General features: G+C 39.1%; 1 protein-coding gene across 1 annotated transcript in view; it reads left to right on the plus strand.

The window, feature by feature from the left end:
• Positions 1-26,100, plus strand: part of MTUS2 (microtubule associated scaffold protein 2) — a 222,546-nt gene that overhangs the window by 142,913 nt on the left and 53,533 nt on the right. The window contains exon 6 of the mRNA XM_032220483.1: positions 10,460-10,671. Coding sequence (XP_032076374.1) covers positions 10,460-10,671 — 212 coding nt within the window. The remainder of the gene's footprint in view (positions 1-10,459; positions 10,672-26,100) is intronic.

Genomic DNA, 26,100 nt, shown 5'->3' on the forward strand with positions numbered 1-26,100 from the left:
GCCCATCCTCGTTCCTTACCTGTATTTGAAGGATATGGGCCATCTGTGCATGTGCATGCAGCGTACAGCGCCTGCATGATGCTGAGCAGCTGGAGCATTGCAGGCGGTGGGTGCTCATGCAGGCATGCACAGCACATGTGCCTGAGGTGCACGCCCGGCTCCCGTTGCAGCATACCGGTTACATTGGGAGCCGAAACCAAATCACTGTACCTGTCCTAAGCGAAAGCCCTATCAATTTTGGAGCTGACTGGAAAACCTACCCCTTGCCTCCTGTCACGCCCTGCTTCCACCCCTCCCCAAACTGGAAGCTCCTCTCAATATTGTGGTGCCAACCAGTGACAGGGAGCCGCAGCAGAGGGAGGAAAGAACCACATGCAGCTCCAGAGTCGCGGGTTGCTTACCCCTGGACTAAACATACCTAGTTCCCTCTATTGTTCACTGTATGGTACATTCAGCCCTTCCTCTGTTACCAAATATCACAATATCATTGGGTTCTTGAATACTTTAAATAAACCTCCATGTACATTGCGTGCACATTCCTCCAATCTTTCATGACTGGAAAAAAAATAAGACATTTACACAAAAACTCTAATGTCTGTCTTTGATTATTCCAAATGTACTCCCAGTAGGGGAGGGTCATCTTGGAGGTGGTTAATGGATTAGACAGACCCCACCTCATCCCCTTGCACACTTGGTCCATTTCTCTCATCTTGGTTAATTTAATTTTAACTGAATTTTAAAGGTTAAGTTTTTAATTATTATTTTATCTCATAATTAAATACATTTTATATTGTATTTTAATTATATGATTGTAAGCTGCCTAGAGTTACCATGGTGAGATGGACAGAATAGAGTTTCAATTATGAGTGAGTGAGTGAGTGAGTGAGTGAGTGAGTGAGTGAGTGAAGTGAGTGAGTGAGTGAGTGAGTGAATGAATGAATGAATGAATGAATGAATGAATGAATGAATGAATGAATGAATGAATGAATGAATGAATGAAATAGAATATAATATCTGGACAGGAGAAATGTTTGAGGTGCTATCAGCAAAATTTTAGAAATCAAGTGTGAGAGACATTTGGCTATTATCAATACAGATGTCATCTTAAGACCTCCCTCAAAATATGAGGGGAGGAGAAGGAGGTGGGTATTATATTTACAGATACTTTAAAAAACTTTTTTAAATAATTTGATTATAATAAATATTTGGATAAGTAATCAGTATTAGCCTAACTATTGGATTGAGATGGAGAATGATGGTGAAAGAGGAGACTGGTACCCTGTGCTGAACACATAGAAAAACATTATTAAAATACAAAGGCTTTATCGTTTTCCTCATCTGCCCACAGTAAAACGTCCAAGAAATCATTGTTGTGACTGCCTGATATTTGGAGCTTCTAACCTGCTTCCAGCAAAAATGTGTCTGCCTATGATTGAATGGTCTTACCTTCTAACATCCATGTGGGGTATAATTTAAAGCATTTCTAAAGCAATTATCATGCCCATGCCCTCAATAATATCCTTCCTCCTAACTTCACCACTGCATAAAAAGATTCAGAATCATTCTGCGGGCATTGTATTTTGTACATTCTCCATCCGAAGTAGAAAAATGATAAGACAGTGTGCATTTTGAGTTGTTCTGTTAGCGCTAGGTGAATGGAGAAGCTCAAGATTATCCACAAGGACAAAACTCACAAAACTTAAATTACAAGGACATTTGGAAAGACAATTTAAAGGCATTCAGTTCAAATATTGTAAGGCTGCAGGGATTTGCAAGACTTGGATAAACTTTCGGGGAATTTTCTTTAATTAAATCTGAAACAATGTAGCTGCGGAGTCCCCAAGGAAGGTATTTTGAAATAGACTCACTGACCTCATTATTGAATAGCTTTGAAGTTTCTTGGTTTCCAAGTGTTTTAAATACAAAGCCTATTTCATTATTTTTCTTAAAAAAAATGGATGTTCTGCTTTGTTATTTCTTTCTATCCATATCATCATAACATTCACAATAGAAGATACTGCAAAAAGCTCAGACTGTTCTAATTGAATCCAAAGTATAGCAAAAGCAACAGAACGAGCAACAAGGCTGCTTGTCTTCCATTATTGCCAGAACACATAATCAACCTTGCAAGGTAGTTCAGACAACAAGCAGGCCCAATTGAACTAATTCTACTTTACATTAATAACTTCTTGCAAGTCTGGAAGTACCTTTCACCCCTGTCACTTTTACTGTTCAAAAAGCTAGGGAAGTTGCCATCCGAAAAATGTTTGCCGCACCCAAATTCCTACCGCAAGCTAAGATGCTTCTTATCGAACCATTGCCCTGGCTGTGGCTCTTCCATCTCCCAAGGCCATTACCACATACCATTACACATTAATGAGTGCGTATTAGTGCGTAGAAATTATAGGCTAGAAGTTTAACTCTTTAACTTATTAGTTATCAAGTTGTTGGTGATTCTGAATCACTCTCTCACATATCTCTGAGCCATTTGATATCATAAAAGATTTAATTATTTTTATTAAAAGTCATTTCTATTAACAAAGAGAGCCAGTTTGTGATAGTGGTTAAAGCAGCAGGCTAGAAAACTGGAGACTGCTTACACCTTTTGGCTTGGGCCAGTCTTCTTGTGTGTGTCTCTGTGTGTCTCCGTGTCTGTCTCTCTCTCTCTGTCTTTCTGTCTCTCCCTGTCTCTCTCTGTCTCTCTGTCTGCTTCTCTGTCTCTGTCTCTCCATGTCTCTCTGTCTCTGTCTCTCCATGTCTGTCTCTCTGTCTCTCTGTCCCTCCTTGTCTCTGTCTCTCTGTTTCCGTCTCTCTGTCTCTGTCTCTCCATGTCTCTCTGTCTCTGTCTCTCCATGTCTGTCTCTCTGTCCCTCCTTGTCTCTCTGTCTCTCTGTTTCCGTCTCTCTGTCTCTGTCTCTCCATGTCTGTCTCTCTGTCCCTCCTTGTCTCTCTGACTCTCTGTTTCCGTCTCTCTGTCTCTGTCTCTCCATGTCTGTCTCTCTGTCCCTCCTTGTCTCTCTGTCTCTCTGTTTCCGTCTCTCTGTCTCTGTCTCTCCATGTCTCTGTCTCTCTGTCCCTCCTTGTCTCTCTGTCTCTCTGTTTCCATCTCTCTGTCTCTGTCTCTCCATGTCTCTGTGTCTCTGTCTCTGTCTCCCTGTCTCTCTGTCTCCCCATCTCTGTCTCTCTCTATGTGTGGATTCCTCCCTCCCCTGTAGGAAGAGGAAAATGGCAAATAGCTTCTAAAAATCTTGCAAAGAAAACTCAGTTGTTATGAGTCAACACTGTCTTGAAGACATGTACTGTTGACAAAAGTTGGGTATGTCAGACAAGAATCAAATACTATTTTGCATTGGTTTTCAAATGGTTATGACGGAAGCAAAATTAGTATTCAGACCTTCTTGCCTGAATAAGTAGAGAGAAAAGTGAAAATGTGTGCACCAGCTTTGTCCTTGTAATTCCAGGCTCTTCTACTCTCCTTCACTGGATAAACCCAGAGTCCTGTGGCATCCAAAACTTTTCATCACAGAAAGATTATATGCAACCAAAAACAATGCACAAAAATTGAGAGTAGAGTTGGTGCATTTCCAATAATAAAAGTAAAACAACAGTGGGCTGCTTCTTTCCAGCCTCTTACAGGCCTAACAATACCTGAATGTTGTTTTGATTAAGAACCAGTTTACATGTTATACACTCACTGAACAGTACATAGCTAGAGCAACATATCTACCATTTGTCCCATATTGTTCAAAACAACCATAGTGTTGTCCAGAGGTGGTATTCAGAAGTTTCTGATCAGTTCTGGAGAACCAGTAGCGGAAGTTTTGAGTAGTTCGGAGAGCTGGTAAATATCAACTCTGACTGGCCCCATCTCCTTCTATTCTCTGCCACCCGAGTCCCAGGTGATCAGGAGGAAATGGGGATTTTGCAGCAACCTTTTCAGGGGTGAGTTCCTGCCAGTTCTAACCTCTTCTATAGAAGAGGTTCTACAAATCTACCGTGCCATTTAGAACCTATTTCAGCTCCCTCCCCCCGCCCATCCGCACATCATCAAGATGAAAAGCGAAAGTAGGAATTCTGGGAGTTGAAGTCCACAAGTCTTAAAGCTGTTAAGTTTGAATACCCCTGGGGTTTTTTTTCTAAAGAGTTAGGGGTTCAAGGGTCTTGTAACTTGACAGCTTTAAGACTGGCATGCTTCAAATGCCAGAGTTTCTGAGCCAACATTTTGATTGCTAAGCAAGAGCGTTAAGTGAGTTTCATCACATTTTACAAATTGACCACGCCCACCCAGTCACATGACTGCCAAGCCACTCTCACCCAGTCACATGGCCATCAAGCCACTCTCACCCGGTCATATGGTTGGCAAGCTACTCCACAAAGCAGGCCACACCTACAGAAGAGGTTCTAAAAAAATTTGAAACCCACCACTGAACCTTCCCCTGGAATGGGGAGTAAATGGAGACTTTACAATATCCTTCACCTGCCACGCCCACCAAGTCACGTCCATATAACCAGTAATAAAAAAAATTGAATCCCACCACTGGTGTTATCCTACAACAAAATCTTATTTTCATAAATCTTTCATAAATTCCACAAATCACCAACATCCTATAAAACACTTCATACTATTTTTAGCCAACTTTTAGTCTAGTGTAAATATCAATTTCATTGGACAGAATTTCCAGGCTTTTGGAATGTTTTCTCATCTTCCCTTTCCAAATAAATTCACTATAAGTGCTATTTTGGCACCTGCAGTTCATCAAAAGCCCATGGGAAGTCATTGAATCCCATGAAACTGTCTTTGAACACTGACATCAGCTCTAGAAAACATCTGTGAGCACTTCAGATTATTGTGAGGAGGAGAAAATAGCCACGGAAGCTTTGATGTGGCCACCAGCATTCAGTTCCACAATAAATGATATTGTAGGCCTGTTAGGACTCAGGCTGCATATTATGAGTTGTCTATATAACTTTTTTTAAAAAAAAGCTAAAGTAGCTGGCTGTGTTAGTAAAAACAAAGCCAGTGAATTCCTTGAAATATGAAACTTTGTGATTTAATTTTATTACTGACAGCGGTATGCAACATAAACTCGTTTATTTGCAACCTCAGTGGTCTTCTGCAGCGTTGTAATATTTGGAAAAAATGAAAGTACAGATTCTTTCATGAACAGATACATTTTTTCCTCCTCATCTTTCTCTTTCCTCCCCCTTCCCCCTTTTCTTTTTGGGTAAGGGTAACTGCATGCCTAGGCAATTATTCTTCTGCTATGCTGGTCAGGTTTTTTCAGACATTCACTTCCTCTCTGCATGCGGAGGAAAATATGGAATGGGGTTTGTTAGTCTCACAGCCACCTCCACCCCATTCCCAGTGCCTTGTGGCTCATGTCCCTCATACATTGAAAATTAATTTCTTTCCTAAGGAGTTTTTGTAATTATGGAAGGTCCCTATGTATGGTAATTTAGAACACAGGTAGGTAGCATTTTCTTTTGAGCCAGTGAAGCACCTGGGAAATTTCGAGGACCTGCTGTGGACATTCCCACAAAATGGCTGTAATGAATAAGATTTACCCATTCATCAAGGCCAAAAGCAAAACACTCATTTAACTGAAAACAAGATATTAAGATGGCCTCCTTGCTCTACTTCATTTCTCTCCCAGATGATCTCTACCATTGAAGCTTCCCTTGTCTTTTTTCAGGCTAGATAGGTGGACGGTCAAAGATTTTATTTTCTAAGGATACCCATACATGGCCAAGAAGCCTTTTTTTGGAAAAGTTTTTTTAATTTTAACTGAATAAAAACACAAAAAAGAATCATCCTTCATTACATCTTGTAGAAAGCATGTCAATTGGTTACAGATAACTTTCATGCATTTCTTAAAGTCATTACTTATAGTTCAATTAGATTATATACTTTAAATCAAAAATCTTTGTATAGCTTACTGTCAATGTACCACAATTCTCATTTGACTACAATTATTTGAACATGCTTTTACCTCAAATCATTCATACTTAAAGACACAACCACATAATGGCATTCATTAGCTATTTCAAAAAATCCTCCAACAACATTACACCTTTATGAATCTTTTAAGTAAAAGTCAATAAAGTTTCTAAACCTTTTTCCCCCAATTCACTGTTTAGAATTTATATCCAAGTTACTTTTGCCAATACCATAGCATGTATATATTATTAAACAATGTCCATTGACATTTCCTTGTTGTTATTATAATTGGCTAAAAATCATTTACTATTTATGTCTCATCTCCTCTCGTCAGAGCCCCCCCACAAAAAAAAGAAAAAATAACTTACACCTTTATGACAAGATCTAAATAAAAATTTGTTAATAAAATTTATAGGTCTTTTTCCCAAGTCACAATTTGCAATTTATATCCAAATTGCTTTTACTAATTTGCCATACATGTATATATCACTAAGCTGTATCCATTATCATTTCATTATTGTTATTATAGTTAATTATTTGTTAATGAATAAACATTTAATAACAATCTAAAATAATCTAAGAGTTACTAAATTCCTACTTATTGATCACCAAAATCAACTAATTTTTTATTACCAACTTTCATTGTCAACCTGTATCTTTCCAGTAACAAAACAATCTTATCTCTTTTGCCAATTGTGGTGTCAGTCTTCTTTTTATCTCCTTTATAAAGTTTTTATAGACTTCTCTCTGCACTTTGATGCTTGAAGGATCTCTCAGGTAATCTTGTTGCCCTCCAGCTACTACTAAAATTAGCTTGTCTTTGGTTGTCAATCTTGGTTTTGAAAAAATTTCTCTTCTTAAGTCCATCATCATTACCATTTTTTTTTCTTCTGTATCTTGGAATCTGGGGTAGAGCTCCAATTCATCGAATTCCCTTTTCCATATTCTCTTCTCTCCACTTTCACCCACATTTGCTCCCTTAATAAATTCATCTATTGTCTTGTCTGTATCTTCTATATCTTCATTCTCCCCTTTAATTTCAGTCTTTCGCAAAATAGAAAAAATACCTCACCAGATGGACTCACTTTCTCTTTTCACTTCCTTCCTTCTGGAGCCGTCCCAACTTCAGTATGAAAACAGTATGAAACAGCTGCCAAGCATCTGAATTTGGAGCACACTATCATGGAAATGCTGCAACGGTCATAATTGTGGGAAATGGTCATAAGTCTCTTTTATCAATGCCATTGTAACTTTGAATGGTCACTAAACAAACTGTAGTAAGTCGGGGAGGAATCTAAAAGTTTGCAATTAATACCAGGAGGCTTAGACATTTGCAAGAAATTGCAATTGGTAATGGTAATTTTTAGATATACAATTACGGATCACCTTTACTTTCTTTTTATGAACTAGATATTGCTAATCATCAAACTGTTCTGATGATTAACAGGGCAGTAAAATGATTATTGTAATACGGTTTCACACAAAGCCTTTTAGGAAGATGCTGCAGAATAAGGTGTTATGTGGCATTTATCTGAATTCACTCTGCATGGTTTCATGGAAATAGCTAATTGTACAGAGATAAGCTGGATAATGTGATTTTCCAGCATATGGAAAGTCTTTAAAGCAGCCTTTGATTTTTCTGGAAGAAAGACCAATTCTAAACCCCTGCATCAGCACCAGCACCAATATTTATACTCTTGATATGACAGATAAACACATTTTTTTTAAATGCCCATATCCAAGTCCTCTATTGATTCCTTTCTGTGTTTTCCCCATAATCTCTTTATTTCTGGTGTTCAGAAATGAGTTCCCTGACTTAGGTAATCATACTAGCACCATCTGCACACAAGAAGAAAGAAAGCATCAACAGATTGGGGAAAACATCACAATTTAGCAAAGTAAAGATAGAAAGATATTTAAAGAAAAAAGCCCTAAACTGAAACTGTGAAGCAGATAAATTAGGACCGAGCATGCTCAGTGGTAAATGGAACACGGATTGACAGTGGGTGGGAAAGGAATGGAGAAATCCACCCGGCAACAACACTGAATTCTGGTTAAATTTTATTTTTAGGAATGCTAAATTCACAGTGAACCACCAGCTAAAAAAACAGGGCCCATGTGGTGAAGGAACCTAGAAGGTTCCCCGATTAGCAAGATGTGTGAAATGAATCAGTATAAACAAAACTAAACATAGATGCTCCGTTAAGATTTTCACATAAATAACTGCACTCATGCCTGAGGAGAGGGGGGTGCAGCCGGTACATTGTTTGGGGGCCCATGGAGATCAAAGGGGGGCCATGATTTTTTTTTAATTTTTACAAAACCAATTTTTTAAAAAGAAAAACAATGTTGGATATATATTTCAGACTTTGCGTGAACAGTTATTTATGTAATTTATTGAATTTTAATTTCATTACTTATTCACTGAAGTTTTCAAGTTTAGTTTCATTTCATTTATGAATATATTTCGTATTTCATTTCAGTTTATGACTGGTGATCAAATGTCATCTCAAAACTCTGGAGCTCAAAAACGCTGTACATTGTAAATGTACAATTAGGACACCATGAGAGAGAGCCACGGTGGCACAGTGGTTAGAGTGCAGTACTGCAGCCTACTTCTGCTGAGTGGCGAATGCCGGCATTTTGGCTGTTCAAATCTTACCAGTGTCATGGTTGACTCAATCTTCTTTACCCTCTGAGGTTGATAAAATAAGCCACTGAGCCACAATGGCGCAGTGGTTAGAGTGTAGTACTGCAGGCTATTTCTGCTGGCTGCCACTGCCTGCAATTTGGCAGTTCAAATCTCACCAGGTTCAAGGTTGACTCAGCCATCTATCCTTCTGAGGTGGGTAAAATGAGGACCCGGATTGTTGGGGGCAAGAGGCTGACTCTGTAAACTGTTTAGAGAGGGCTGTAAAGCACTGTAAAGCAGTATATGTCTAAGTGGTATTGCTATTATTGATTTATGTGTCCAGGTGTAGGGGAGGGGGCCCATACTAATCTTGTTCCAGCACTTAATAATCCTCTTGGCTGCACTGCACTTTGATAAAATACATTTCAATCATATATTTGTATGTCCATCTTTGGCTAAGTTGTTCTCAGTTATTTCTGTCTCCTGGTATTCATGGAGGGGGAGAAAAAGATATATTTTTTTTTCCTTTTGCAATGCAAACTGTGTATCTAAAATATGAAGACTCCTCTTTCAGCGAGAAGAGAGTCTGAAAGTCAATAGCATGGGCCCAGAGCTTGTAACGAGACTTCAGATGTAGGTGTCTATAGATGTTCTCGGTCATCCAGGTCATGGTGGTCCCACAGGTGTGTTCCCTCCCCCTCCAAAAAAAGGAAACTGGACTTTCTTTGTTTTTGCTTGAAGACGTTTCGCTTCTCCTCCATGAAGTTATGGCTGACTGGTGGACGGAATGTTATAGAATGATGTTTTCCATTCTGCTCCCCCATCAATTCTTCATTCCCACCAAATCCTTCTATTTCCCCCTTCCCACCATTCTGTTAGAACTTCTTGGATGAGAAGTAAAACATCATCAAAAGGAAAAAAGACAAACAAATGAAGTCCAGTTGCCTTTTCTAAAGAGAAAGAAGAAGAACCTTCTAGACTTCTATTGTAGAGTCTTGCAGAAGGTCGGTACAAGAGTTATGGAAAAGATTGAAAACTACACTTGAATCCTAGAAGCTTACTAGACAATGGTGATGACCTATATAAAACTTTGCCTTATTGGCTTCCACAGGTAGTCCTTGACTTATGAGCCCAAAATTTCTGTTGCTAAGCGAGACAGTTGCTAAGTGAGTTTTGCCCCATTTTATGACCTTCCTTGCCACCGTTATTAAGTGAATCACTGCAGGCTAGATTTGCTTGTCAGAAAGTCACAAAAGTTGATCACATAATTCCAGGGCACTGCAACCGTCATAAATGTGAGTCAGTGGCCAAGCATCTGAATGTTGATCATGTTGACTGTGGAGATTCTGAAATGGTCGTAAGTATGAAAATTGGTCATAATTGATCAGGTTTTTTTCAGTGCTGTTGTCACTTTGGATGGTCACTAAACAAACGGTTGCATGTCAAGAATTATCTGTACTTTTATCCAAGGTTGTTGCTACTACAAAACCTCTATTCTCTTTCTTGGCAATTTTTGTGATAGCAGCCTCAGAGACTGCCACCAATGCATGGGTAATAATTATTCCTTTTTTTAAAAAAAAATTACCAAGCATGTCAACATAAAATTCTTTCTCACCGTGATATTTTTCTTGTTTAAGAAAGAAAAATATCAGATAGAACAACTTAATTATTGCATATTAAAGACACTGCAGGTCTGCAGATGTTTAAATTATGTCTTTTAATAAAATTCATTATGTGAAAAGATGCTACCAGTCTCCTTTTAATTGGTGGCTCCGTAAAAGACATGTTTATTTTCAGTTCAGCCACCACCTGCCTGTGGATAGCTATGTTCTTACCTGTAAAACAACACGTTACGTGGATGTTATATGGATATTTATTGCTTCTTGCAGGACATCCTAAACAAAAGCCTTCCGTCCCAAGAAATGGATTTTCTGCGAAGCCAGATTTGCAGACTCGAGAGCCAGAACGGCAGTTCATCCAGCAGATGAAGGATAGGTGTGATGAACTAGTCAGAAAATTCAATTGTGTTCAAGAAGAACTCAAGAGGACAAGATGTGGCTTTGATGTCTTTGTTATAACGACACAGTTTTTCTTTCAGAAGGTAAGTAGCAACCAATGGCTTCCCTACATTACGAACCAGCTTTTGGAGAAATCACAATGATTCTGTTATGGCAAAGGCAGAAGAACGTAATATTAATATAATTTGGTCTACATCAGTCGTTATTAGCAGAGATGAAAAGATACGGAGAATCGTTTTAGAATAGAGGTGTCAAACTCAAGGCCCGAGGGCCGGATCCAACCCACGGGGTGTTTAGATCTGGCTCGCGAGACTGCCCTGTATGTAGCAAAGGACTTGCCCACAGTGCCTCTGCTAGTGAAAACGGAGCTCAGGAGGGCCACCTGTGGCCCTTCCGAGCTCCATTTTCATTGGCAAAGGGTTGCAGGAGGCTGTTGCCACCAAAAACGGAGCTTGGGAGTCTGTTTTTGCTGGTAGAGCACTTGGGCCTCCACAGGCGCCTCCAAAACGAATGACATTGAGTTGGCCACACCCACCCTGCCCCCCCTGAGGTCAAACACAACCCTGATATGGCCCTCAATGAAATTGAGTTTGACACTCCTGGTTTAGAAAGGACAAATTTTAATATGACAACAAGACCTCTGTCATTAGTATTTAGACAAGAATGTGTACATAATCCAGTGTATTTTGGATGCATACCCAAACTATACAGATCTAAACAGAATTTCTCTGGAAAATAAAAAGAGCATGACAGAGGTCCTTAGCAGTGTCTTAATAGCTGTGTCTTTAATTTGTATTTCTATCAGTTGCTACAACAATATTAGGCTATCAGATTGAGTATCATTGAAGATAGGCACGTATGAGTTGCCAAACCTGCCCTATCAGCGTGAAAATAATATCAGTGGCAGAATATTCTATTAGTACATGGATATTCTAAATAATCTTGAACTTCATTTGTCTGGATACATACAAAACTGTGTTTATTTGGGTGATGGGCACATTCTTCTCAATATTAGATGAATGGGCACTGTTGTGTGTATTCTTCATTAATCTAAAAGTGTATTTCAACCTTCTGATAAAAAAGAGAGTCACAGTTTAAAATAGTACTGAAAATACTATTTAATATTAGGTACAATAGAATTCATCCCAGAATATATGATCATTATTTTTTAATGAATTGCTGAGGTCCATGTGTGCGTGTATTCTCTCTCTCTCTCTCTCTCTCTCTCTCTCTCTCTCTCTCTCTCTCTCTCTCTCCCCCTCCCTCCCTCCCTCCCTCCCTCCCTCTCTCCTCCCTCCCTCCCTCTCTCTCTCCCACACACACACACCCCTCTGTTGGGAGGGAATGGAAATAACAGAATTCCTGGGTGCGCTGGCCTTGGTGCTGCAGATGCCAGACATACAGTAACAATAAGCAGAGTAATATGAATGATGATTTTGAGTGGTAGGAAATATTGTAATAAGAAATATTGGTTTGAAAATCAGTGAAGAAAATATTGTGGCCCTATTGTCAAGCAGCACAATTAAACTTATTGGGGAAATCTATATGTTAGATGTGATAATACTGACATCTATTGGCAATGGAGTTAAAATTACATGGTAGGTAAGCAAAGGATACTTTCCTGGTACTAAGTGAGCCTTTAACTTGTCATTTTCACTGGGGTAAATTAGGCAATAATATTTAAGGTTTATAATGTTTTCACCTGCAATTGTTGCAGTTATGATTGTTTTTATTGTTATTGGTATTTTAACATGAAGAAGATTTTTATAGAGGATCCTGAAGATATAAGTGCCACCACCTGTTAGGAAAGTAGTTATTAAGGAGGATGGGTCAGGCAGAATTTACTCCATATCAATGTTACAGGTCGGAGTCAGATATTTTGTGTTCTTTGTTTTAAAGTCTCATAATTATAATTTGCAATTTCTGCACATGTGTACCATAAGGTATTTTTTAAATTCACATAACTATCCAGCAGTTGCTTCTAAAAATTGCAAGGTCCCCAGTGTATTTTTCATATGCAACTTTATATTTACAAGTGTAGATTATTTTTCATGTCAGATACTCCATGCCTTGTGTCATAATGTAGTATGCTGTTAATAGTCAAACTGTTTAAATCACATTTAAATGTTGGATGGATTTTTTAATATCTACAGTAATAGTAGGAACATTGGGAGGCAACATATGTGAGATCAATCTTTGATTCTACTAGATCACCAATTTGAAATAAGGGGCTCTGGAACACAGCTCAAAAGACCTCTTGCCTCAACAATAGTTTCTTCCTAGAAAATGAAAATTGGAGAGTAGAATTGTGCCTGCTTAAATTACTTAAGGTAAAGGTTCCCCCTGCACATACTGTATATGCTAGTCATTCTCTACTCTAGGGGGCAGTGCTCATCTCTGTTTCAAAGCTGAAGAGCCAGCGCTGCCTGAAGATGTCTCGGTGGTCATGTGGCCAGCAAGACTAAACACCGAAGGCACACAGAACACTATTACCTTCCCACCAAAGGTGATCTCTATTTTTCTACTTGCATTTTTGCGTGCTTTCGAATTGCTAGGTTGGCAGAAGCTGGGACAAGTAATGGGAATTCACTGTTATGCTGCACTAGGGATTCTTAAATATTTTAAAAGTATTTAAAATACTTAAAATGTTTAAAATACTTGGATCCAGGAAGGACTTCTTCAAAAGGGGCCATACTTGATCCCCTGCAAAAATTACATTTCATTTTTGTAGCCACATTGCACAATCTTTCTCAAATTTTCTATTGTTATCCAAAACTATATCTATACCATGAGCCACAATGGCACAGTGGTTAGAGTGCAGTACTGCAGGCTATTTCTGCTGGCTGCCACTGCCTGCAATTTGGCAGTTCAAATCTCACCAGGTTCAAGGTTGACTCAGCCATCCATCCTTCTGAGGTTGGTAAAATGAGGACCCAGATTGTTGGAGGCAATAGGCTGACTCTATAAACTGCTTAGAGAAGGCTGGAAAGCACTGTGAAGCAGTATATAAGTCTAAGTGCTGTTGCTATTGCTATTGACTTTTGCTGCCTAGGTATTTAATTTTACATTTTCTTTCATTAAATTTCATTCTTTTATTCAGTCAATTTCTGAGACCTATCAAGACTGTTTTCAATGCTGTTTCTATCTTCTTGGACATTTTTCCATCTTTCATCCATGCCATTAATAAAACTGTAGAAGTCTAGAGGAGCCAGGACAGAATTTCCTTACAATTTGTTGAGGAATCGTTTTCTAGGTTTGAATGTGATTTTCAAGCCAGTTTTCAAGCCAGTTATGTGTACTCTGTTTCCCTGAAAATAAGACCTCCCCAGATAATAAGCCCAATCAAACTAAAATAAGCCCTCCTCCCAAAAATAAGCCCTCCCCAAAAACATTGCAACACAGCAGCAGCCATGAGGTGACCACGCTCGCCACCTCCTGCACCACAAAAATAATAAGACCTCCCCAAAAATAAGGCCAAATGCTTATTTTGGGAGTCAAAATAAAATAAGACCCTGTCTTATTTTCGGGAAAACATGTATTCATTTAACTGATAAGTCATTTGGACCTTATTTTGTTAACCACACTATTAAGAATGCCATGACTATTTTGTCAAATACTTTAGTGAACTCAAAACTTCTTCAACTGTCAGGCCAGGCCTGGCTATATAAGAAAAAGTCTTGAATGGGTTGATTCATTATAGAACAGTAGCAAGTCATATACAGGGCGGGGCATAACCTTTTCCTAGGGGGTCACAGCAACACTTGTAATAACAACACAAATAATTCATACACCATTCGAAAGCCCATCAAAAACTGAGTTTATTGACACGATTTAATAGTCAGTATGACCACCATTAGCCCTTCGAACAGCATTCAAACGAGGTGGATAAGAACACAACAAACCAGCATCGCGAGCCTCTCGAAAGGCAATGCATTTTATTCTGTCAATGATCCTTTGTTCTTCCGAATCGAATTTTCCAGCCATTCTTAAAGCAAATTTAACATTTAATAGCTCATTCAATTCAGTTTTTTATGGGCTTTAAAATGAGGTGTCGCGGAAGTTGTAAACTGCTGTCGATCTTGCTGTGACCCCCTAGGAAAAGGTTATGCCCCACCCTGTATTTCACATATGCTTGCTACCTGTATTGTATGTATGTATAGATTTGTGTATTTGTGTACCATGTATATATGCATGTGAGTTTGTGTATGTGTGTGTGCACACACATGTGCTTGCATGTATGTATGGTTCTAGTGATTAAGATGAAAGACAAACAAACCCAGGTTCTATTTCTCCTTTAGACACAGAAACTAGTTGAGTAAGATTCTTTCTCAGACTAGACTGGGAACTGTAAAAGAAATTGCTGTCTACCACAGTGATTATTATAGACCATATTCTTCAATTAAGAATAGCAAAAGAAGGCTGGAGGACTAGCTCGGCTCTTTCCTGGGAAAGTTGGAAAGCGATTCATAGCTTAATTAGTGCTTGTTGCTACTGCAGTAGCATCTTCCAAAAATATTTAGAGATTTCAACTGATACAAAATGCAGCTAGACAAGGAATTATGGATAGAAGCTGGTCAAGGAGAGATTCAACCTAGAAATAAGGAGAACTTTTCTGTCAGTGAGACCAATGGAACAGAAGTTGCCTTTGGAAGTTGTGGGCGTTTCATCATTGGAGGTGTTTAAGAAGAGATTGGACTGCCATTTGTCAAAGATGGTGTAGGGTTTCCTGTTTGGATGGGGGATGGATTAGATGATCTATAGATCAGTGGGAGTTGAAGTCCACAAGTCTTAAAGTTGCCAAGGTTGGAGACCACTGATCTATAGTACAAGGTCCCTGCCAACTCTGTTAATCTGTTAACCAGACTGGACAGCCATTGGTCTGAAATGGTATAGCTTTCCTGTCTGAGCAGGGGGTTAGACTAGAAGACCTCCAAGGTCCAACTCTGTTATTCTGTATTTTAAAATATAATGGTATGTGTTTGTTTGAAATATGCAACAGAGAACATATTCATCTTGAATTAAGTCCACTAGGTTGCAATTCCAAGATATTCCAAGGTTCTCAGTTTGTCCATAAGGCTCAAATATACATGTATAAACACACAAATTATTTGAGTTTTGTTTCTTGCACTATGAATAAATCCACTTAATATTATGGGAAGCATCATGACTTACTATTCTATTTTCAAATTCAGTTTATTCTACAGAGTAGCAAAAATAATTGCTTAATTTAATTATGGAAGACAAAAACTAGACGTTGTCTGCTTTATAATTTGATTCTAGTTTTATGTTATATATATTTAGTCATATTAAGCATGGCAAAGCAGCTGTCTGGAAGGTGTAGCATATAAATAGGCAAACCCTTAGTAGAATACTTGCTTTGCTCCTAGGGATTCAATTTCACTTCAGCTTAAGATGCCTCTCTTCCAAAACTAGTCACTGCAAGATGTGACAGTGAGATGGTACCTGATATTGGAATTCTCTCCAGTTTCTTCATTTCAACTTATTTCACCTTGCAGGAAAATGGTAATGCAGTAATCCTATTGCCTATGTTTTCTAGCCAGCGATCTCAGTTTCAAAATGTAGATATCTATATTATATACATTTGTCCTTAATTGTTCCCAGTAATGTATACAGCTACAAATACAGTATCTGCCCCCTTCACTTTTAAAGAAACAGTTGGTCATTAAAGCAATCTTGTTGTGCATGCTGAAAGGTGATGAATGCCATCTAGTGGCTGTTTGTAAAAATACATTCCCTCTCATGGGGCCCACTTTTTTTTAGCCAGCTCATCCAGTTCTCCTCATAGAATAAACATTTCCAAAAACCTACAATCTTTTCAGTGGGTATCTTTAGCTTCTTATTGTATATTGTCTTATGCTAGTTTAAAGTATGTTTTACTTTGGATTTTAATATTGTTTTATTGTAAACTGCTACGAGATGCTTCGGCACAGGAAGCAAATATAAATATATCAAATAAATAATATAAATGTATGAAATATTATTTATTTATTTATTTATTATTATTATTATTATTATTATTATTATTATTATTATTATTATTATTATTATTATTATTTATTATTTATTTTCTATCATTTATCATTTATCATTTATCATTTATCATTTACCATTTACCATTTACCATTTATCATTTATCATTTATCATTTATCATTTATCATTTATCATTTATCATTTATCATTTATCATTTATCATTTATCATTTATTTATTTATTTATTTATTTATTTATTTATTTAAAAATTATATGCTGCCCATCTCCCTGATAAGGTCACTCTGGGTGATATTAATATATCAAATAAACAAATGCATGTAGTATACATCAAGTTTATTATTTACTGATGAAACGTTAAAATTTAAGCTATGCTCTTAGACCAGTGATGGTGAACCTTTTTCACCTCAGGTGCCAAAAGCAAGAGGGTGCAAGCTATCGCGTGTGCTCGTGTTTCCACCCCCATATCTTAATGCCCCCCAAGCCGTTCCCCCTGCACATGCACATATGACTCACACACCCTCTGCCCTGCGCATACACACAAGGGTTTCTAGGGGCCTGGGGAGGGCGATAAAGGCCTCCTCAGCTCCCCCACCCCAGAGGCTGGAAACAGCCTATTTTCCAATTTCTGGTTTGCGCATTGGGTTGTTTTTCTCCCTCCAGAGACTTCAGAAGGCTTCCTGAAGCCTCCGGAGGGAGAAAAATGGTCCAACGCACAAACCAGAACTCCGTTTCCAAACTTCTGGTTTGCGTGTAAGGTTGTGAAAAATGCAACCCCAGGAGAAAAGCAGCCAAAAACAAAGGCCAAAATCAGCTGGCCAGCGCGCGCATTCATGTGCAGCTGACAAGGCAACGCCTCGCGTGGCCTCAGAAATGGCTTGCTGTGCCACCTAGCATGCCATAGGTTTGCCATAACAGTCTTAGATCCAAGAGACAATGTGCATCAGGAAGATGAAGAAAAAGTCCTGATAATAGAAGAGACAAATCCAACCCAAAATGTGAACCTGTATAGGAGCCCCAAGTCCAAAAATGTTCTACCTAGGGATGAAATACTCTGAAGTCTGCTACCAGTTCGCTGCACCACTGGTTTGTTTTGTGCCTGCATGCACGCTTTACGTGCAGGCATACTGCAGATGCTACCACACAGCGCTGAAAAAGGAGGATTAAGAAGTCTTTTGTGAGTCTGCAAAGGTAAGTAGAATAGCGAGGGGGGAACAGCTATGCTGCGCGATTTAGATTCACTAGAAAGCAGGATTTCCTGCTACCAGTTTGCCTGAACTGGTAGCATTTTTTTTACTACCGGTTTGGGTGAACCGGCATGAACCGGTAGCATTTCACCCCTGGTTCTACCACAAAACAAAATAAAATTGTGCTATTCAGTGGGGACATTCCAAAACAGCAGATGCCAGCCAAGGGAATTCAAGAAAAGCCAGCAATGATGGCTGATTACAGCCAGCAAGTGGATAGAATGAATGTAAGACATATAAAGTTGAAATGCAAGAAAGGGGAAGTTGAAATGATGCAAGCAGCTAAAATATGTGTGCCTGACTTAAGATAGGAAAAAAACTGACATGCAAGTAGAACAAGGAAAGTGATTCTGGTAGTGAACCTCAGAAATCAAACCAACAGGTCATGCTTGCTTTGCAATAAAAGGAGTACATAGTTTACTGCACTCCCAATGACTTTGTTTAAATGCATCTTGGGCCTTCCACTTAGATCTGCCCCTTCCTTGATATTTTAACTTTATGCACTTCAAAGGGACCCTGGTTTTTTTTGGACTCAGTATACCATATTGGTCTCTAAATGCCTTAAGGCCTGAAGATCCACTAGTTCCAGCATGGTCTACAATATGAATTAAATGATTGGCCTTTTTGAGGTAACTTTGCTATAGAGTTATGTCTCCCTATGGTTTTGATTCCTTCATACCAGTGATTATAGTAGCTCCCATTCATTCAGCCCCTGCTTCAATTGTCTTTCAGTTCAGTCAACTTCAAAACCAATCATCATTTAATTTTCTCTTCTGAACGTTTCACTGTCATAACCCATCTTCTCTGCTGGAAGATGGGGAATGTCAGAATGAGACAGTTTCTGCTTTTGATCAGCTAAATTTTTTCTCTCAGGATCTGATGATGAGTAACCAGGAGGAAACTTCCACAAAGAAACACATTTCAGGCTTGTGGTCTGGGTTTTCGGTTCACCCAACTTTTTCAAATTGTAGGTTATTGCTACACCTTTAGTTCAGATCAACAAAGGGAAAAAATGGCAGAAAGTGGTTGCAGCAACCCTGATTTCCAATAGATAGGCAACTTATAAAAGATCAAGGAGGACAATTTCACAATTTCCATTTTTGTTTCTTCTTCTTCTTCTTCTTCTTCTTCTTCTTCTTCTTCTTCTTCTACTACTACTACTACTACTACTACTACTACTACTACTACTACTTCCTCCTGCTGCTGCTGCTGCTGCTGCTGCTCCTCCTCCTCCTCCTCCTCCTCCTCCTCCTCCTCCTCCTCCTCCTCCTCCTCCTCCTCCTCCTCTTCTTCTTCTTCTTCTTCTTCTTCTTCTTCTTCTTCTTCTTCTTCTTCTTCTTCTTCTTCTTCTTGTATTCCTGCAAGTGCAGGGTCCACTTCTCAGGTCATCTAATACCACTTTGCATGGTCAGCTGCGTCTCCAGGGCAAAGGCCTGTGGCTTGCATATCTTTCTTGATGGTATCTTGCCATTTCTGTTTTGGGTGCCCGCAAGATCATCGGCCATTGACTTCTAGTTGGTAGGCAGTCTTGGCAATGGTGGATATGTCCATACCAGTGGAGTGCTGGTCTTCTCTCATCTTCTCTATAATTGGTGCCACACCAAAATGTTGTTGAATGGTGTCGTTTGGGATATGGTCAAGAAGGGGGATGCCCGATATCCAATGGAGCATTTGCATTTCCATGGCATGGAGATAGCTTTCAGCCCCTGTTGTTGCTGCCCAGCATTCAGTGCCATACAGTGCAACAGGGCGGATGGTTGTCTTGTAAATCTTAGATTTAAGATTTTTGTTTCATCTTTCTTCTCCTAATTCTTCAATAATAGAGATGGCAGGGATCACTATGGAGGAATTGGCTGTATTTGGTAAAAGGAACACAGGAAACTGGACTTGGTGGACTTTTATTCCTATTTGGTATCTACCCTGATAGATATATATGGTGGGTTCCGGATCCCATTCCAACCGATACGGTTGGAACGAACCCACATGGATGCATGCAGCATGTACATACATCTTAGCACCTCCGTGAGACTCCGCGACAATCCAGCTGCTCAGCAGAGCATCGCGCAGGCGCTGTACATGTCATGCACGTGCGTGGAAGCGCCGAAGGCTTAAAAGACCAGTAAGGAGCTCGGGCGGGCAAGTGAGCCCTCCGGAGCACCGGACCAGTATCCAGTGCTCCGGGCAGGCTCCAGTACACCTGTACCGGGGTGTACCGCCTGCAACCCACCACTGATATGGTTTATATAGTTATTAGGTCTATATAGCCTGTTTAGCCGCAATTTCTATGGGAGAAGACAAGATTGTTTACTTGCCAGAAGGAAAAATACACTGAAACACTGTGTACTGCCAAACAACACGTCATAAAAGCTAGATTCAGGTCACAGACTCCTTTGCCTCTTCCCACCAAGATTTGGACATTTGGGAGTCCATTATTACCAACTTGTCGTTATACCAAAGCCAGAGTATAAATTTTGGAATTCTTAATTCCATTGCAATCTTGCTTCACTATATCGCTGGAAACTTAAATATGCTATCTATGTAGTATATGAGCACAAAGGAAGTGCTCCCATCACATGTTTTACTCACTATTTACCCATAGGCGTCTCCATGAAGGAGGACAAGTAGCTGTTCTGACCTGGCTCCCAAATATGACAAACCCTCTGTAGTTAAACAAATGTTCTCTTTATTAGAAACTCCAGCAGCCCCAGCAAAAAGCCTCTGTCTCTCTCACACACACAGCAGGCTAACAAGTCTGTCTGGCAGGGAGATGAATAGTTGTCTGTCACACCTATTCATCTCCACTCCCTGCCTTTTATACCCAGAGGTAGAGTGGGGCTTTACTAGCAGCAGTGGCTCTTCTGTCCCAAGGATCGGCCCATAGATTTCCATTGCTCTCCTCTCCTCTGCCTTCTGAGCATCTACATGTCAGGCACTAGACCCAGCTGTTCCTCCTCTTCCTCATAGCCACCTCCAGACCTGGAGGCTGTTGACTCTCCATCTGAGGGCTGATGGATGGCCCAAGGTCCACCTCTGTCTCTATCTCTGCCAGCTCCATTCCCTCTTCCCCCTTGGAGCTCTCAGGTTGCGTTGATGCTGCTCCTGACTCCTACGTCACCTCCTCATCTGATTTGACTGCTGATGGGGCCGGCGGACAACACGCTACAACAGTAGCCAAATGAGAAAATTCAGGTTATAGTAGCGTTTGTGCCATCATTCCCAAAATGTTGCTATTGATAAGGCCCTGACTGAGAATGAGATTGTCTCAATTGATATTGTAAAAGTTCTGAACACGTGCTTATTTCTTTCCATTGAATGATCATGCTACCATGGACATGGAATTAAGCCAAGGGGATAAATAGATATGGCTGAGCTTCTACACAGCTGATGTTTAAAAGGATTCCTTTGTTACCGAAAGGAAATTGAAGTCACCTTTGAAATTTATCTGAATAGCTTTTTACAAATGCTTTTTGCATTTGCAAACATTATTGTTTCTGTTTAGAAATGTAAACTGTGTGTTCTCTCCATAGACATCCTGTACATAAACTGGATAAAAGGTAGTCAGATAGATATAGTGCATCACCACGAATTATGGCTGATATGGTGTCTACAATAGCACTATTGTGCGTTTGATATCAAAGCTGCTATGGTTTCATGATTTTGATTCATGTGATATGGCTTTAGCTTTAAAACGTCAGGGTTAACAGCAAATTTCATTATTTCTTTAAAAGAACCTTTTTAATCTTATTAATTAAATACCTACCTCATTTGGAAGGGTTTTTTTATTTCTAATGTGGTCACTTGAATAACATTTTGAGAGACAAAATTCAGTGGGCATTATTTTTGAACACATTAATTTTGTTTAAAAGGTTTTTAAGTTTATTAACAGCCTAATCTTTTTCTTAGAAGTAAATTCTATTGAACTTTCATAGAACTTTTAGAAAAATGTGTATTTATGAGATTTAGAAATGTGATGTCTAATACATTTCATTTCTCATATGTTTCTGCTTTGTGTTACGAAAGTAACAATAACTTGATGCTACCTGAATTCTAACTCTGTTTTATGACCAAAATTTCTAACAACTACAGTGCCTCATTTTTACCTAGAATCTATGGTTGCCCGTGCATAGAAAGGTTGGTCTGATATACTTTCAGCTATTGCAAAGCTATTAGTGACCTTTACAAACATTTCTGCCAATAACGAAATTCCACAGTTGCAAGGTTCCAAAGAATGACATTATTTTAGATTGTTAATATTAGATAATGCCATTTATTTTGTGCATATCAGCATTTTTGTATGGCAGCAGAACCCATGGGACACATAGTAATGGACTGGAAAGGGGAAACAGCAGGAAATGCAGTATATTTTATATTATTTCATTATACCAGTGGCTAATCAAGCAGCATATAACTGAGAAACGCAGACACTTAATTGAAAGAGTCTGGATATTAACCCTGACTATCCATGGATATTAGTATCCAATAGTTACTACACATATTGCAGAATAATACACAAACAATATCATTTTCCAGAGCTTTTCTAATCCAAGAATTGACAAAGTAATGGTGTGAAAATGATTAGTATACATAGAAAAAAAAATCTACAAACAAAATTCCAGTTAGGAACATTGACGTTGTTTTCATACAAGATAAGCATCCATCAAATGATGCTACCTGACAGAGCTTTCCAGCTAATGAGAGAGAGAAGAGAAGGGAAGGGAAGGGGAAGGAAGGAAGGGCAGGGGAGGGATGAGAGGAGGGGAAAGGAAGGGAAGGGAAGGGAAGGGAAGGGAAGGGAAGGGAAGAGAAGAGAAGAGAAGAGAAGAGAAGAGAAGAAATCTTGGAATACTATTATTGTTATAGGTTCCTTCTCCAATTTCTAAAGTGGATTCAGCATTAGAGAGAGAATTCTGGAGCCACAGAATGTCTATGTAATATTGATATTAATACACATAACTGAAAGAGAGCCAACTAAAAGCAAATTGTTGTCCAATAAAGAGACACCAGTGAGACTCGACCAGTGGACCTGATTCACTCATTTTCATATAAAACTATGAAAAGCTGCCACTCATTTTCAATTTTTGCTAAATTCTGCTGATCTGTTAGCTATCTGCCTCTTCCTAAGTTGAAGTACTAAACTGCCTCCACATTTTGCTTTGACATCACTTAAGATGAAAAGTTTACCTGATAAAGATTGGAAGGATACCTCAAGATGTTAAGAAAATGTTTCCACTCAACAATAAATATTAAGGGTTGGGGGGAGGGTTTGTTGTTGTTGTTAAAATCCCTAGATAGCCACTAGTTGGTTCATTCACTGTCATTAGGGGAGCCAAAAGTATCGATTCAATTCTTTCTGAATGATATTACAGGTTTGTTTTTGTTTTTTTAAAGTTCATTTTATGGCCAACATTACAACCATAAATCTTTCATAACTTTAAATTAGAATCTGAGGTCATATTACACAGCTGAAAGAATGGCCCTTGTAGTACTGTCAATTATGACATTTAATTTCTGAAGATTGTTCACATGGTCCATATATCAATATCACATTTCAATACAATAGCTTTTCATTCTAAAATTAAAAACAGAACAAGGAAAAAAGGTTGTAGAGGTAACAAAATGCAATTTAAAAGAAACATAGGATGTCTTGACAATAGTAACAATAAAAAAAATCAGTCGCTTCAGAATTGTTATTCATTTAGTTACATAAAATAAAGAAACTATTATTATTGTCTTGGAATATAGAATATAGAATAACAGAGTTGGAAGAGACCTTGGAGGTCTTCTAGTCCAACCCCCTGCTTAGGCAGGAAACCCTACACCACTTCAGACAGATGGTTATCCAACATTTTCTTTAAAACGTCCAGTGTTGGAGCATTCACAACTTCTGGAGGCAAGCTGTTCCACTGATTAATTGTTCTGTCAGGAAATTTCTCCTTAGTTCTAAGTTGCTTTTCTCCTTGATTAGTTTCCACCCATTGCTTCTTGTTCTACCCTCAGGTGCCTTGGAAAATAGTTTGACTCCCTCTTTGTGACAGCCGCTGAGATATTGGAACATTGCTATCATGTCTCCCCCAGTCCTTCTTTCTCTTAAACTAGACATACCTAGTTCCTGCAACCGTTCTTCATACCTTTTAGTCTCCAGTCCCCTAATCATCTTTGTTGCTCTTCTCTGCACTTTTTCCAGAGTCTCCACATCTTTTCTACATCATGGCGACCAGAAATTGATTTAGCCTTTACTGGTGCAATCCATAACATGTGTTATATGTTGCTCACAGTGGTAATAATATGTGTTGCTCACAATGGCAAATAAATGAGGTGTTAGCACTGACTTTAAAATCCAAATGGCTTTAAGATCTGACTAATGGAATTCCTCTCCCATTATGGTCATGTCCAGCTGTTCATATCTACAGGAAAAATATTTTTGAAGGTGCTCCACTGTCAAAATCCCATCTCTCAGAAATGTGGGAGAGGACACAGATTTGTGGAATGGACTCCTTGAAAATTACACACACCCATTTTTACAGCATTTACACAATCTGAAAAGATTCATTTCAATATCAGCCAGCTAGGCTATCTGCCGATGGTATATCTGATACAGGGGGTCTTGTTTAGCCATGGCATTTCTTCTGTTTGATCTTCCTCCCATGTCTGCTGCTGCCTGAGGCATTCTCTCAGTAGCTCATTCTTGGACGCCATCTTATTAATATATCCCTGGATACTCTAGATTTTGTCCAGGACAGTGGCTTTGATACACACCATACCTCACCTGCTCTCTTGTTGATTGGTGTACAGTCCATGGGTATTGGACTTGGGCTGGAAATGTCTCTACGTTGTGAAGCGCTTCCACTCCAGATCTTTACCTTGGCAACTTCCATGTCCTTCTTTGGCCAACTCACTATACCAGCAAGGTTTCTGATGACTGGCAGGAATATATGTTGATGGTGTGGATTCTTCCCCTTGAGCTGGCTCTTCAAGGCCTCTATTACCCTTTGGTGGTACTTGGATGTTGCTGCTTAATTGCCTCCTCCTCATGGTTCTCATGTGACTGTGTAATACCAAAGTATTCTCTCCTTGATTAGTTTTCACCCATTACTTACAGCAAACTGAGGTGGGAAATATTTCATTACAACTTGAATAAATAGCTTATAACACTGTTGGCACACATTTTATACAGTTTTCAACTAAGATGACTCTGAAGGAGTTAGTTTTAATTTTTATGAAAGAGAAGGTGGAATAGTCCCACTCTTGCCATCAAAATGATCTAGCCTGAATTATATCTGTGGAGCAGAAATGAAAAGTGTGGATGTTTCCTAAAATTCAATTTTTTGTACTTTGCATTCATAGTCCTGAAAATCTGCAAACTTGCAAACTATCCACAAGTGACACCAAACAAACTTCTTGGGGTTTAAAAACAAAAATTCAGCACACATGAATAGCATTTTCTTCACCCACTATGGTTGTTTTCGCAGAATTCATTTGTAAAAAAGGAATAATTAGCAAAGAAGTCAGTCAAATTCTCAACCCAAAAGGAGATATAAATCTTAGCAGAAAAGGCAACAAAGAAGCCCTGCAATCTTTCAAAAGAAAACAAAATACATCTCCTTCCCCTCCTTCATAAACAGCAACCAGCTGAAACCAAATATAATCTTCTTGTTTAGGGTGGCAGATCATGCACCATCAAACAGAAATCACAGACCTATGAACTGGTCAATTCTTGCAGAAAACCTTCTGATAATGAAGGAAAGGACCGGTGCCTCTGTTTCCAACCTCTAAAAAAGGTTTTCATCTTATGAGTGGTTGTCGGTAGAATAAAGTTTGGTGCACAAAAGGTGATGGTAAAAATCATAGGAAGGTCAAGCATATGGGATGCACAGAGGTCATAGGTGGATTGTGTTGGGAAGAGTTTTTCTTTTTTAGAAGACCTGAAGTTGCTTCGATATTGTGTTGGTGTGTGAATTTCCCACCTCCAGTTGTGGTGGAACCATGTTGCCAATTTTCTAGTAACTGGGACTGCAAGGAGCTCTGCTGGACACAGGAGGAAAGGAGAGGAGAGGAGGAAAGGAAAGGAAAGGAAAGGAGGGAAGGGAAGGAAAGGAAAGGAAAGGAGGGAAGGGAAGGAAAGGAAAGGAGGGAAGGGAAAAGAAAGGAAAGGAGAAGAGAGGAAAGGAAAGAAGGAAAGGAAAGGAAAGGAAAGGAAAGGAAAGGAGGGAAGGGAAAAGAAAGGAAAGGAGAAGAGAGGAAAGGAAAGAAGGAAA

The sequence above is a fragment of the Thamnophis elegans genome, chromosome 6 (genome assembly GCF_009769535.1).
Source record: "Thamnophis elegans isolate rThaEle1 chromosome 6, rThaEle1.pri, whole genome shotgun sequence".
In the NCBI taxonomy this organism is placed as follows: Eukaryota; Metazoa; Chordata; class Lepidosauria; order Squamata; family Colubridae; genus Thamnophis; species Thamnophis elegans.